We start from the raw sequence: 14,309 nt of genomic DNA on the forward strand, positions 1-14,309 counted from the left end.
CGAGTATTAGCTTTCTAACCAAGTAAATTGATTATTAGCTTTCCAACTCCATAAATAATTGTTAGCTTTCCAGCCAAGTAAATCGATTATTAGATTGCGAACCAGGTAAATCGATTATTAGCTTTCCAACCAAGTAAATTGATTATTAGCTTTCCAACCAAGTAAATCGATTATTAGCTTTCCAACTCCATAAATAATTGTTAGCTTTCCAGCCAAGTAAATCGATTATTAGATTGCGAACCAGGTAAATCGAGTATTAGCTTTCTAACCAAGTAAATTGATTATTAGCTTTCCAACTCCATAAATAATTATTAGCTTTCCAGCCAAGTAAATCGATTATTAGATTGCGAACCAGGTAAATCGATTATTAGCTTTCCAACCAAGTAAATAATTATTAGCTTTCCAACCAAGTAAATAGATTATTAGTTTTCCAACCAAGTAAATAATTATTAGCTTTCCAGCCAAGTAAATCGATTATTAGATTGCGAACCAGGTAAATCGATTATTAGCTTTCCAACCAAGTAAATAATTATTAGCTTTCCAACCAAGTAAATCGATTATTAGTTTTCCAACCAAGTAACTCCATTGTTTACGTTCCAACAAAGTAAATCGATTTATTAGTTTTCCAACCAAGTAAATAATTATTAGTTTTCCAACCAAGTAAACAGATTACTAGTTTTCCAACCAAGTAAATCGATTATTAGCTTTCCAACCAAGTAAGTCGATTATTTGCTTTCCAACCAAGTAAATCGATTATTTGCTTTCCAACCAAGTAAATCGAATATTAGCTTTCCAACCAAGCAAATCGATTATTCGCTTTCCAACCAAGTAAATAGATTATTAGTTTTCCAACCAAGTAAATAATTATTAGTTTTCCAACCAAGTAAATCGATTATTAGTTTTCCAACAAAGTAAATAATTATCAGCTTTCCAACCAAGTAAATCGATTATTAGATTTCCAAACAAGTCCATCGATTATTATCTTTCCAACAAAGTAAATAATTATTAGCTTTCCAACCAAGTAAATCGATTATTAGTTTTCCAACAAAGTAAATAATTATTAGTTTTCCAACCAAGCAAATAATTATTAGTTTTCCAACCAAGTAAATCGATTACTAGTTTTCCAACTAAGTACTGTATATCGATTATTAGTTTTCAAACCAAGTAAATCGATCATTAGCTTTCCAACTAAGTATATCGATTATTAGTTTTCAAACCAAGTAAATTGATCATTAGTTTTCAAACCAAGTAAATTGATCGTTAGCTTTCTAACTAAGTATATCGATTATTAGTTTTCCAACCAAGTAAATCGATTATTAGCTTTCTGACCAAGTAAATCGATTATTCGCTTTCTAACCAAGTAAATTGATAATTAGCTTTCCAACCAAGTAAATTGATCATTGGCTTTCCAACTAAGTAAATCGAGTATTAGCTTTCTAACCAAGTAAATTGATTATTAGCTTTCCAACTCCATAAATAATTGTTAGCTTTCCAGCCAAGTAAATCGATTATTAGATTGCGAACCAGGTAAATCGATTATTAGCTTTCCAACCAAGTAAATTGATTATTAGCTTTCCAACCAAGTAAATCGATTATTAGCTTTCCAACTCCATAAATAATTGTTAGCTTTCCAGCCAAGTAAATCGATTATTAGATTGCGAACCAGGTAAATCGAGTATTAGCTTTCTAACCAAGTAAATTGATTATTAGCTTTCCAACTCCATAAATAATTATTAGCTTTCCAGCCAAGTAAATCGATTATTAGATTGCGAACCAGGTAAATCGATTATTAGCTTTCCAACCAAGTAAATAATTATTAGCTTTCCAACCAAGTAAATAGATTATTAGTTTTCCAACCAAGTAAATAATTATTAGCTTTCCAGCCAAGTAAATCGATTATTAGATTGCGAACCAGGTAAATCGATTATTAGCTTTCCAACCAAGTAAATAATTATTAGCTTTCCAACCAAGTAAATCGATTATTAGTTTTCCAACCAAGTAACTCCATTGTTTACGTTCCAACAAAGTAAATCGATTTATTAGTTTTCCAACCAAGTAAATAATTATTAGTTTTCCAACCAAGTAAACAGATTACTAGTTTTCCAACCAAGTAAATCGATTATTAGCTTTCCAACCAAGTAAGTCGATTATTTGCTTTCCAACCAAGTAAATCGATTTTTACTTTTACAACTAAGGTAATCGATTATTATCTTTCTATCGGTACCATTTTAGATCGACTGGAACAAAAATTGTTCCGGTGAGGTATTCACATTCGCGGTTTCCGTCAGTGAGTCAGTGAGTGAGTCAGTCAGTGAGTCAGTGAGGCTGTACATAAAAACTCAGATCATCTTCTCCGAAACTACACACATGATTTCGGTGAAAGATGTCCACAATCTTCATCACCCCTGATGTAACAAAGTTTGTTCATGGCAATTAAAAAATATCAGGGTCTAAGCGGGTTTACAGGTGGTCAAAGTGGGTCCAGGTTTAACCCATCAAAATAAGGACTGCATTTGCTTTTTCCTCTGGAACTACACATATAATTCCGATGAAAATTGACCACAACCTTCGTCACCTGTGATAGACTAAAGTTTGTTCTCGGCATTAAAAAAAATTTTTTAAATCTGGTGTTTGCCCTCCAAAATAGGTATTTACTTTCTTCTCTGTTACATATTTTGTGGGTCATCCACACCTATCAGTGGTTCCCTGGTTATTATATGTCAGTAGCAACGGCTACATTTAAGCTCAAGGTTCTGCTTTTTCTTCTTCTTCAATCGTGGAAAGATGGGCTTTTAAATCAGGCATTTTTAACATCAGAGACACAAATGTAAGTTCCAAGTTCATCGATCATTAGCTTTCCAATGGTACTGTTTTTAGTATTCTACGACAGCAGGAAGCCTTTAGAAATGAAGCTTGACACACGAATGGACAGACACTTTTCCTTTTAATAATTTATGTCTCTCGGCAGAGGAACCCACCTTGAACCTCCCAGGCTATGAGTTATTTTTAAACACCAAAAACCTTCCCAGGTACACCCTGGGTACAATCATCAGCTTTCAATTTATTCCGTCCAGTGGTTCAGAGTGTATCAAAGTCGAACAAACCAAAACAAACAAACGGACTCTTCTCAATTTCACATATAGTTGTGATGTATTACTGGATGTCTGTCAAATAAAAATCATTGATGAAGCAATGTGCTTTCTTATTATTCAATGTATTGTTTTTAAAGGCACGATTCTGCTTGCATCGAAAAATTAACTTCTTTGTTCCCCTTTAATCCAAGATGTGATTCAAATTTACAGCTTGGCGATCGATAAGTTTGTAGGTATTTACCGGTAACGGAATCAGTTAAAATTTTGGAGAGAGGAAATGAAGCAGTTTCATCCAAAATCGACAATCTGTATTTCTGTAACATCAAAAGGCGATTTGCAAAGTGACAGTTAATGAATGTGCTTATTCTTCTGCGAGTCTGACGCCAATTGGAGATCAGAGTCGCGGTGCTCCTGAAACTCCTCTCCACGTGCTGTATTACCTCCATGTGGCCTTGTGCACCTGTTTCTCCTTCGTTCCATTTTGCGCTCTGTTATTCTGCTCTTCCATAAGTTCTGACATCTGCTTTATATAAGATAAAAGAAAAAAAAACAAACATTGGGATTGTGTTACTGACTGTTAGGGCCATGGTCTCTGTTTTTAAAAGGCCATGCCACAATGATCCAAATCCTTTGAATACATTTGAGGTGTGGAGACCACAATATTAACGCTTTAGAAATAATATTTTATCATGGAAAGCTGGTGCACCAAAATGATCTTTATTGTTTAATCTTCTCCATAATTTCTGGTATATTTGGAAAATTCTGGTTAAAAATATAGAAATTGAAATGTAAACGACTAATATTAATTTTCTCTCTCGGAAATACAAGACGTCTCAATAAAATGTACACAGACTTCAATATTTCAGAATAATTAATCAAACAGCAGAAAGAGTGGGATATTGAATGTTATTTAAAGACTGCGTTTGTCTGTAATTGAATGATTGCATGTCATCAATCAGCTATTACCCATAAGATCGTGCAGAACAACGAGATAGTATACTTTTTGGAATACAAAGACTGTACACATATTGTCGTCTCCCCGGGGTTGAGACCCCTGGGTGACAAATGACCGAACCGAGCTTCAACTCCGAGGCGTACTTCGAACCTTGGCAAGATTGTCTTTGGCACGCGTGGGAAAGCCCGAAACCTTACCTGATCGGACGGCCAACACTGGGTTAATCCGAACTCACAAACAAAGAAATGAAATAAGACAAGAAAAGTAAAATTCAACAAATAATGTTTTAATTAAAATAAATGCAAAGACAATAAAAATGTTGAGGTGAAAACTAATAGTAATCGGCTAAGGTGAGGGTGAGAGACCCTCCATGCGGACTCAATTACAGACAGGGAGAAATAAAATAAAATAAAATGGTTTGGTAATTGGCTGGCACTCAGCTTTGCAGTTCAACCGAGGGCTTGTAGACGTTCGTCGCCTCCAAACCACCGTGTGGGAAGCGCACAAAAATGGCGCGGATTCGCAATCCTCGACATCCCAACGTGAGGTACATCTTGCGATGCCGACTGCCCCGAACCTCTCTTGTTCAGTCTCTTCCCCACAAGCGCACGCAAGCCAAAGATGCGCCACCACCCATGACCAAGCCAGAACAAAGGAGAGAGCGGCAAACATGACCGTCCGCTATGAATCCCAGGATCAGAAGAAAGAATGTGACAGCGTCCAACGAACACCAGCACACAAGAAATCAAGATGGGAAGACAGCTTCTTTTTGCTCCCCTAGATCTCGAATCTTCCACCACTGACGTCACACTCTGTCCATTCACCGAGCTCTGTTCATCACTCCATGGCTCCTTACCCAGTCAAAAATCTCAGGACGTGGTCTCTCTGTTACGAGTAGTCGGGGGGCGGAGTCTAGTCGTTGTTCGGGAATGTTCGGATGACGTCAGGGTGTACTTGCCGATTGGCAAATGTATTGGTTTCTGTCGGTCCTGGCGGCGTGGTTGGCTAATGGAGCCCATTGCCTGGCCGGCTGAGTTTTATAAGAACATTATGGAAAAAAAAAAAATCACTGTGGCAATTACACACTGGGGGTTATCCTGAAACCCTACCTAATTAGCATAGCTCCACCCCTCGTATGGAGACACACATACGATCTTATTTTATACAGATTCCCTACTTATGTACATCAAAATGGCTTCTTCTTCTTCACGTCACACTGTCCATACTAAAACCTACACATTCTAAACTTTCATAAGGTATTCCATGCCTACCCCCACAAACGTCACAATATCGAGACACCCTGTATATTAGTAAACGAACAAAGTTGCTTTTTTACATTTATTAATTGATATGTGACCAGGAATCGAACCCAGGTCCTCTGGAAAAACAATACCAATGCTCTGCCATCTGAGCTATCTGGGCGACCCTGACAGAGTATGCAATTTTCCCACACATATGATTGCAAATCTCTTTCCGTCAATGCTTCCGGGACACACGCTGCCAACCATAGGAGCACCAATGGTCTGAACACGAGAGGGTATTCCTCCAATGGGGGGGACAAATCCATGTCCGCTATTACAAGCACCGCTGGGGGCATAGAAACACAATTAAATAAATGAACAGTATTATCATTAATTAATTGACATTTGTGGGAATTTTTTTAACATTTGGTTAGGGGGAATTTAAGGTGGCACTGTCTTTTTCAAAGGTAGCTTTTGAGTGCCCATAGCAACTGTCCTAAGGGTAATAAGCATGGATAAACCACAGTGTGGACTGGCATTGAAAAATAAACAACACGAGGTGGGGGAGGCTGATTATCGCCTTGCTAAAGGATATTAAATAGCAAGCAAGATTTATATCAGTGACTCATTAGTGAGATGGTAAATCTCATGAATCTATCTTAGTTTGAAGAGATGTAGACATCTGTCAACTCAGGTATTTGAACCCTAAACAAGCAAGGATCAATCACAGTGTGGACTGGCATTGCAGAGATAATACTAGGCGGGGCAGTCATATTATCCACGTCATAGATGGGCACACAGATAATGTGGTACCGTCAATAGAATCCACTCCTCCCCTCTGCCATTGGAGGCTGGAGTTCCCGAAGGCCGTGTTTTGGGACAGGTCTTGTTCTTCATCTATGTTAATGACCTCTCTGATACACTTTACAACCCTCTTCCTTTTTGTAAATGACTCCACATTGTGGCAAAAGGTAGACAGCAGCTGCATCTCTGTCTGCTGATCCGAAATTGATTAGATGCTGGTCTTATAAGTGGAACACACCTTCAATCTTGCCAAATCCCAGATTCTCACTCTAACGTTCTGGAATCAGTTTGAGTTCAAAACTTGCACAAAAGGAAGGAAGCTCTTGTGCAACATTCCAATCGTCAAAACAGCTGACCCAACGTATACTTAAACAGAAGTGAACATTTTTGGTCCTCAATGTATCTCAGTTGGCAAAAATGACAAAAAAAAAGTCTGAATTCAATTTTGAGTCGAGATTGGTGATTTACAAGGACTTGCCAAATAATAATGTCTGCATAGACAAGATCACCCATCAATTTTCTTTGTCATCCATTGGAATCCATTCAGTCTCTTGAACTTCTATGGCTCACCATCAGCCATGACCTTTCCTGGGTAGTCAGGGCTGGCCTCCAACATCAGCCGCAAACTGGGAGTCCTGCATCAATCCAAGTCTTTCATTGGAAAATCAGAAATACTCACAGTCTACAATACAGGGCCTTTGTCCTTATGTCAATGGTGTGCTTCTCTCAACTGTAGGCTAGTGCCCCAGCTTCACATCAGTCTCTCCTGGATTCAGTGGAATCTAATACTCTCAAAATTATTGGAATCTCCCGTGAAGAGACCGAATCATAAGGTCTGTTGCTCTCACATTGCAGGCAGGTTGGTCTCTGTTTTCTACCATCTGTTCTCCAACATTGCCCCCAATGCTCTCTGTCCTCTGACCCTGCCTATCCCCTACATGATGCATGCATTCTTATAGAAACCCCATTCTGGTTAAACTTTCAAAATTCAAGGTGAATGCACACCTAAACTTTTATTCCTCATTTATCTCATCTTCCAGAGGCTGTTTGGTCTCTCTCCTCCAACTGGAACTTCAAACACAGTGCACAGCCATCGCTTATCGACCCATGATCTTTATTACCTTCATGAACCTTAAACTCAACCGTCTTACTTGCCAGCTTCAGTTTCATCACATCCTCCCTCTCTTTTCCTGTTCGTCCATTCTCTTGACGTTTGTCCCACTGCGAGTTCTACCTGGCTCTTCCATGAGCTTAGCTCCTGGAAGGAAAACAAAACAAAACGGTGGTACACAAATCCAGTGTCCTCCCCAATAATGCACTATTAAGTATTTGCGGCTTAATTGTGAATCTTTTTCAGGAAGGTTGTGAAATAAATTAATAAAAAGAAATATGAGGTTAAGAAAACACACGATTCACTGTCTATATGCAGCAACACAATAGGCACCGTCACATACAACATCAACTACTAAGATTTATCAATATGCTCAACATATTTAGAGAATTACAAAAATGTTTATTTATTCCAGGAAAGCATCAAGTTTATGACACAATGAATGGTTGTGTGACAACTGATTGAAATTCAGTTTGAGTTCAAAACTTGCACAAAGGGAAGGAAGCTCTTGTGCACATTCCAATCGTCAAAACAGCTGACCCAACATATACTTAAACACATGTGAACATCTTTGGTCCTCAATGTATCTCAGTTGGCAAAAATGACAAAAAAAAGTCTGAATTCAATTTTGAGTAGAGATTGGTGATTTACAAGGACTTGGGAAATAATAATGTCCGCATAGACAAGATCACAATGATATTCCCCCACGGATCAAACACTCAATCCTTCCACAATAAAGGTGTACAATTACCCTCCATGGATGGGAAAGTATAAACATGCAGGAAATTCCTGACTATCTCGGTGCGTAATAAGATGCACGCTAACGTTGCACTTTCGAGTAGTAAAATTCAATGCAGGTGTTTCAATTCCACAAATAACATCTATGGAGGTTGGAATAGAGAGTAAAAGTCTAATTCTTTGTTCTCAGCTTTTCCCTTCTTCAATCAGCGCTTCATTTGCTTTCCCCTCCCTTGTCATCATCACTATGTAGGCCTCTCAGCCCCTCTTTCATTCCGATCTTCGATAAACCCAGATATTTGTACTTATAGTTATTGCAAAATGGGGATAAAGCTTGCCATTCTATATTATACATACTTGCGAGCATTCTTTATCCTGTCACGGACTCTTGAGTTGGCTTTAATTTATCATTCAGCAAAACCGATTCTAAACCAAAGGACCGACATCGGCTCACAAAGAAAAACCTTTGCAAATAATTTCACCCAAATCAAAATGAAAATGCATTTTCTTTGTTATGCCTGAAATAGTAAAAAATATTTTGCTATCACGAATGATGCAAAAGAGCAAAAGTAAAAACTCCCCCCAACTACCCCCCCCCCCACACACAACCCTCCCCCTTCCCCCCCCCCCCCCAACCCAAAATCCACCACACAAAACCCTTCCCTCCTCCCCCCTCCACCTTGATGGCTAAATCATTAAATTAATAATAGTTCAAGGGGTAATATATGTAAATGTTGTCCCAAATCTATGGGCAAAGACAATGCATCACAATGTTGACATTGCAACAATCGAGATTACTTCCTGTTTCTGCAATACAACAGCATAACATGTTTATTCTCTGGTTTATTAATAGTCATCATGTTGGCAGCAGAAGAGCATGACATACAGCTTACTGTTCATTTATGAGGATTAATGGGTATATTTATTAGGACGAATGTCGTAAATTATCACGTATAACTTTCATTTGAAAATCGTACAGCGTGTCTCTACGTGTCGTGGCTTTACTGACTTTTTACTACTTCCTGCATCGACGACCTTTTTTTAGTACTTCCTGTATCGAGGCCTCACAATGACTTCATTTACATGGCATTCTGGGCGAAGAGACACCGTCATCATTGCTCTTACATTCATATGATCGGTCTTCACTTCTTCCACCCCTTTATGTTGGCCTCCACAGCGGCTTGTGATAAACCCAGCCGTCACCCTGCAAGGAAATAAAGTTTGATTTTTTAAGGCAGAAATTATATTATACGACAGAGCGTAGGCCCTCAATACAAACCCATCACGCCAAAAACTTGTAGCAACATGAAGCATATCATCAACATTCAAAAATTGACCTTCAACATTTAGGGATAGAGTGTAAATTCACAAAATGTGTCCCCATCTACAATCTATCCACAACAAATCGCTGTATTCCTGTATACATTGCAATGCTTATAAACACCAATCTTCGTGCCTTTATTGAATTTCCGCAAAGCTAAAGAATCTCTTCACCTGAACAATATTTCAAAATTTTAATTGTGGAATTGACCTCAGCAGCAGTTCCAACTATTAAAAAAGTGTTAATTTGTCTAATTCAGACATTGTGGTGCCTCGGAGTGTGCCTCACCTTTGTTTGTGCCATTTTATTTTCCTCCTTTTTGTGTGATCTGCTTTCATTATATGGCCCGTCACTTCCACATAAATAGATACATATAAAAAAATAACGTTCATCGACTTCGTCTTTGAGTTCCGGCAAGTTGGTTCGAGCTGTCAATTTCAAACTCAACAATAAACTTTTTCTTCAAACTCGGAAAACATTACAGAGAAACGATCTGCTTCTGATAATTCTTCTTCTTCAAATTTGAAAAGCATCATGGGGAAACACAGCCATGATAATTCTTCTTTTTCCAGAGAAACAGCATGAACAACCCTTTTTCTTCTTCTTCTTCAAAGGATGATGGGGAAACTCAGCTACTCATGAAATTGCGAAAACATCAACATAAAAAAATAACAACCTTTATTATTCACTGCGTTTTGGCAACATACACCACCCAGATCTTCTTCAAACTCATGAGAAACTATTTATTCAAACTTGAAAGACATTACGGAGAAACAATGTGCTTCTGATAATTACTTTTCTTCAAACTCGCCCCCACGTGCCTGTGATGGGGTTCGTGGTGTGTGCGTCGTGCGGTGCCTCAGTCGGTGCCTTGCATGCTAAAAATCTTTAATTTTGCCCCTTTTTGTGTGATCTACTTTCATTATATTAATATACCTACAATAATATACACATAAAAAAACCAACATCAAATGTATAAGCCACTTGGCTTTCATGGTGATACAATGGCTCACTATTCAGTGGGGACATCCCAGGAATTAGAAGGCAAAACAAATTAGAGGATTAAAGCAACGGGACAAGCACTATGCCCGAAAGGTACGCACACTCGCTCTAAGCCATCTAGCCTGGATTTCAATCCCAACCTGGCTATAAACTGTCTTCCTGGTGTTTCACAGGTAGGGCGATTCATCAATGTATGTACCGACCCACGGATGGCCGTGGAACTGGGAAGCCCGTCTGCCAGCATTAGTTGGTGGATTATAAAATCCCACAGTGTCCTTGGCGAAGAGTAGGTGAGCTATAGTAGGTGACACCCTCCCCTTTCCCTCTTCCTACATGTTCCTCCTCCCGTTCTCCACACCTCCCCTCCTCCCCAGAATGTACAGTTTAGCAACATGAGGTGAGGCTTTGCTCTCCCACCCCTTCCTTTCTCCCTCCCTCTCTCTCTCTCCCCTCTTCCCATCTATCCCCTCCCCTCTTTGTCCTCCACCCCATTTCCACTCCCTCTCCCCTCTTTCCCCTTACCCCCTCCACTCTCTTTCTCCCCCTCTCTTCATATTCTCATCACAAAGTGACTCCATGTTACCCAGCAACTCCGGGTACCTCAGCTACTTCTAAATAAGCAGGGGCTAAAGTCATAAAGGGACACCAGCTCGTGTCTGACCGTGTTATAGCTGTTCATCCAAAATAATCCCTTCAACATCACATTTAGCCAGGTTTATGTGCCGACTACTGCAAGAACAGACAAAAATACCAAGAGGGAGGGAGAAACCACTCTCCCTACCTCTTGCATGCCAGTTGCCTCACTGCTCATGCTGAAGAGTGTCTGTAATTCTGACGTCTGAATGTTCACGTTGGCTTGACAATCGGTTTGCAAACAGGTGTGTATCGTGACAGTTAAAGGTTTAGAAAAATAAGTGAAAATTGCAATGTTATGTAGTCCTAGAGATTGCTCGGGGTTAAGGTCATACATGAAGGGAACGGACACATGAAGCAAGCGGGCTCTTCCATTTGGAATGAAGCAACTGCTGTAATAGTCAATACTCATGAGCTTGGATGCCGTTACTTTAGGAAACCATTGCATGCTTTGCACACAAGCACACACAATCTACAAACACATCAAAATTTTCCAGGACCTCCCCTCATAGGGGTGAGCTTTAATGGTCATGGACATACTTCCGCAAGTGCATATCAAGTGATTGGTGATTAATGGCGTACGTGCCCCAAACAGACACGATATGAACTCTGAACTCTGCACTATTTGTCCCACTAGAGTCAAGAAGAAAATGTTCAGGTTTGAGCAATGTGTCATCAAGTGTTGCACAAAAACTGGCAATTCTGACATGAAGTTAACTGCAGCCTCCTGATCAAATGTTGTGAGCACGTCATGTGTCCGTCTATCCGTCAAGTGCAGACGCATGTGCGCATGTGGCAGGTGATGTCGATCCGTTCGTGCAAACGCGTGTGCGCATGCGGCAAGTGATGCCTATCCGTCCGTGCAATCGTGTGTGCGCATGCGGCAAGTGATGTCTATCCGTCCGTGCAGACGCGTGTGCGCATGTGGCAAATGATGTCTATCCGTCCTTGCAGACGCGTGTGCGCATGTGGCAAGTGATGTCTATCCGTCCGTGCAGACGCGTGTGCGCATGTGGCAAGTGATGTCTATCCATCCGTGCAAACGCGTGTGCGCATGTGGCAAGTGATGTCTATCTGTCAAGTGCAGACGCGTGTGCGCATGTGGCAAGTGATGTCTATCCGTCCGTGCAAACGCGTGCGAGCATGCGGCAAGTGATGTCTATCCGTCCGTGCAAACGCGTGTACGCATGTGGCAAGTGATGTCTATCCGTCAGTGCAGACGCGTGTGCGCATGTGGCAAGTGATGTCTATCCATCCGTGTAGAGGCGTGTGCGCATGTGGCAAGTGATGTCTGTCCGTCCATGCAGACGTGTGTGCACATGTGGCAAGTGATGTCTATCAGTCCGTGCAGACGCGTGTGCGCATGTAGCAAGTGATGTCTATCCGTCCGTGCAGATGTGTGTGCGCATGCGGCAAGTGATGTCTATCTGTCCGTCCAGACGCGTGTGCGCATGTGGCAAGTGATGTCTATCCATCCGTGCAGACGCGTGTGCGCATGTGACAAGTGATGTCTGTCCGTCCGTGCAGATGCGTGTGCACATGTGGCAAGTGATGTCTATCAGTCCGTGCAGACGCGTGTGCGCATGTGGCAAGTGATGTCTATCCGTCCGTGCAGATGCGTGTGCGCATGTGGCAAGTGATGTCTATCAGTCCGTGCAGACGCGTGTGCGCATGTGGCAAGTGATGTCTATCCGTCCGTACAGACGCGTGTGCGCATGTGGCAAGTGATGTCTATCCGTCCGTACAGACATGTGTGCGCATGTGTCAAGTGATGTCTATCCATCCGTACAGACGAGTGTGCGCATGTGGCAAGTGATGTCTATCAGTCTGTACAGACGTGTGTGCGCATGTGGCAAGTGATGTCTATCCGTCCATGCAGACACGTGTGCGCATGTGGCAAGTGATGTCTATCCGTCCGTGCAGACGCGTGTGCGCATGTGGCAAGTGATGCCTATCCATCCGTACAGACGCGTGTGCACATGTGGCAAGTGATGTCTATCCGTCCGTGCAGACGCGTGTGCGTGCGCATGTGGCAAGTGATGTCTATCCATCCATGCAGATGCATGTGCGCATGTAGCAAGTGATGTCTATCCGTCCGTGCAGACGCGTGTACACATGTGGCAAGTGATGTCTATCCATCCGTACAGACGCGTGTGCGCATGCGGCAAGTGATGTCTATCCGTCCGTGCAGATGCGTGTGCGCATGTGGCAAGTGATGTCTATCTGTCCATGCAGACGCTTGTGCGCATGTGGCAAGTGATGTCTATCCGTCCGTGCAGACGTGTGCGCGCATGTGGCAAGTGATGTCTATCCGTCCGTACAGACGCGTGTGCACATGTGGCAGGTGACGTCTATCCGTCCGTGCAGATGCGTGTGCGCATGCGGCAAGTGATGTCTATCTGTCCGTGCAGACGCGTGTGCGCATGTGGCAAGTGATGTCAATCAGTCCGTGCAGACGTGTGTACGCATGTGGCAAGTGATGTCTATCCGTCCGTGCAGACACGTGTGCGGATGGGGCAAGTGATGTCTATCTGTCCGTGCAGACGCGTGTGCGCATGTGGCAAGTGATGTCTATCCGTCCGTGCAGACGCGTGTGCAGATGGGGCAAGGGATGTCTATCCGTCCGTGCAGACGCGTGTGCACATATGGCAAGTGATGTCTATCCGTCCGTACAGACGTGTGTGCGCATGTGGCAAGTGATGTCTATTCATCTGTGCAGATGCGTGTGCACATGTGGCAAGTGATGTCTATCAGTCCGTACAGACGCATGTGCGCATGTGACAAGTGATGTCTATCAGTCCGTACAGATGCGTGTGCGCATGTGGCAAGTGATTTTGTGAGTGGTACAAATCCATTGTCGATAATGAACCAGCATACAATGTATTGCCGATCACATGACATGTGCTTGCTGAGGAATTGTAGATAAATATATCAATGCCCATAAAACTCACAATTTGAAGAACGATTTTTGAAAGGTGCCATCGTTTCAAGACGCCAAAAACAGAGGACAACAATTAGTGGGTTCAACAAACACTCTTAAAGAGTCAAAAATAAACATCAACTTCCTTTTTCAATGAACGAATGATATCAAACCTCTTTAACAAAATATTTCGGAACGTATGTAGTGTTGGTCTCGAGCCGTTGTCGCTCCTCCAAGCGTTGTCTCTGTTCCAGCTTATGCTTTTGCTCCGTCGCTTTCTCCACATCGTCTGCGCGGAGTGCATTAGTCACATTCTGCCAAAGCCGCCTGGAAGTAAAGGACAGCAGCGTCAGGGGGGGAGGGGAACAAAAAAACACCACAAAACGCTTTAGTACTCGAGGTTAACGACTTCAATGGGCATGAACACTCGCAATATTTGAGTCAGGCCATGCACACATTTGCATTTACGAAATGCTTGAATACAAACGAACA

General features: G+C 41.7%; 1 protein-coding gene across 1 annotated transcript in view; it reads right to left on the minus strand.

The window, feature by feature from the left end:
• Positions 1–2,927: 2,927 nt before the first annotated feature.
• The window catches only part of LOC137431854 (oxysterol-binding protein-related protein 11-like), a 29,018-nt gene continuing 17,636 nt past the window's right edge, over positions 2,928–14,309 (minus strand). The window contains exons 4-6 of the mRNA XM_078769272.1: positions 13,991–14,144; positions 9,067–9,145; positions 2,928–3,612 (exon numbers count right to left, since the gene is read on the minus strand). Of these exons, the coding sequence (XP_078625398.1) occupies positions 9,101–9,145; positions 13,991–14,144 (199 nt within the window). The 3' untranslated portion in view covers positions 2,928–3,612; positions 9,067–9,100. The remainder of the gene's footprint in view (positions 3,613–9,066; positions 9,146–13,990; positions 14,145–14,309) is intronic.

Source organism: Myxine glutinosa, unplaced genomic scaffold (assembly GCF_964187855.1).
Source record: "Myxine glutinosa unplaced genomic scaffold, kmMyxGlut1.1 SCAFFOLD_1883, whole genome shotgun sequence".
In the NCBI taxonomy this organism is placed as follows: Eukaryota; Metazoa; Chordata; class Myxini; order Myxiniformes; family Myxinidae; genus Myxine; species Myxine glutinosa.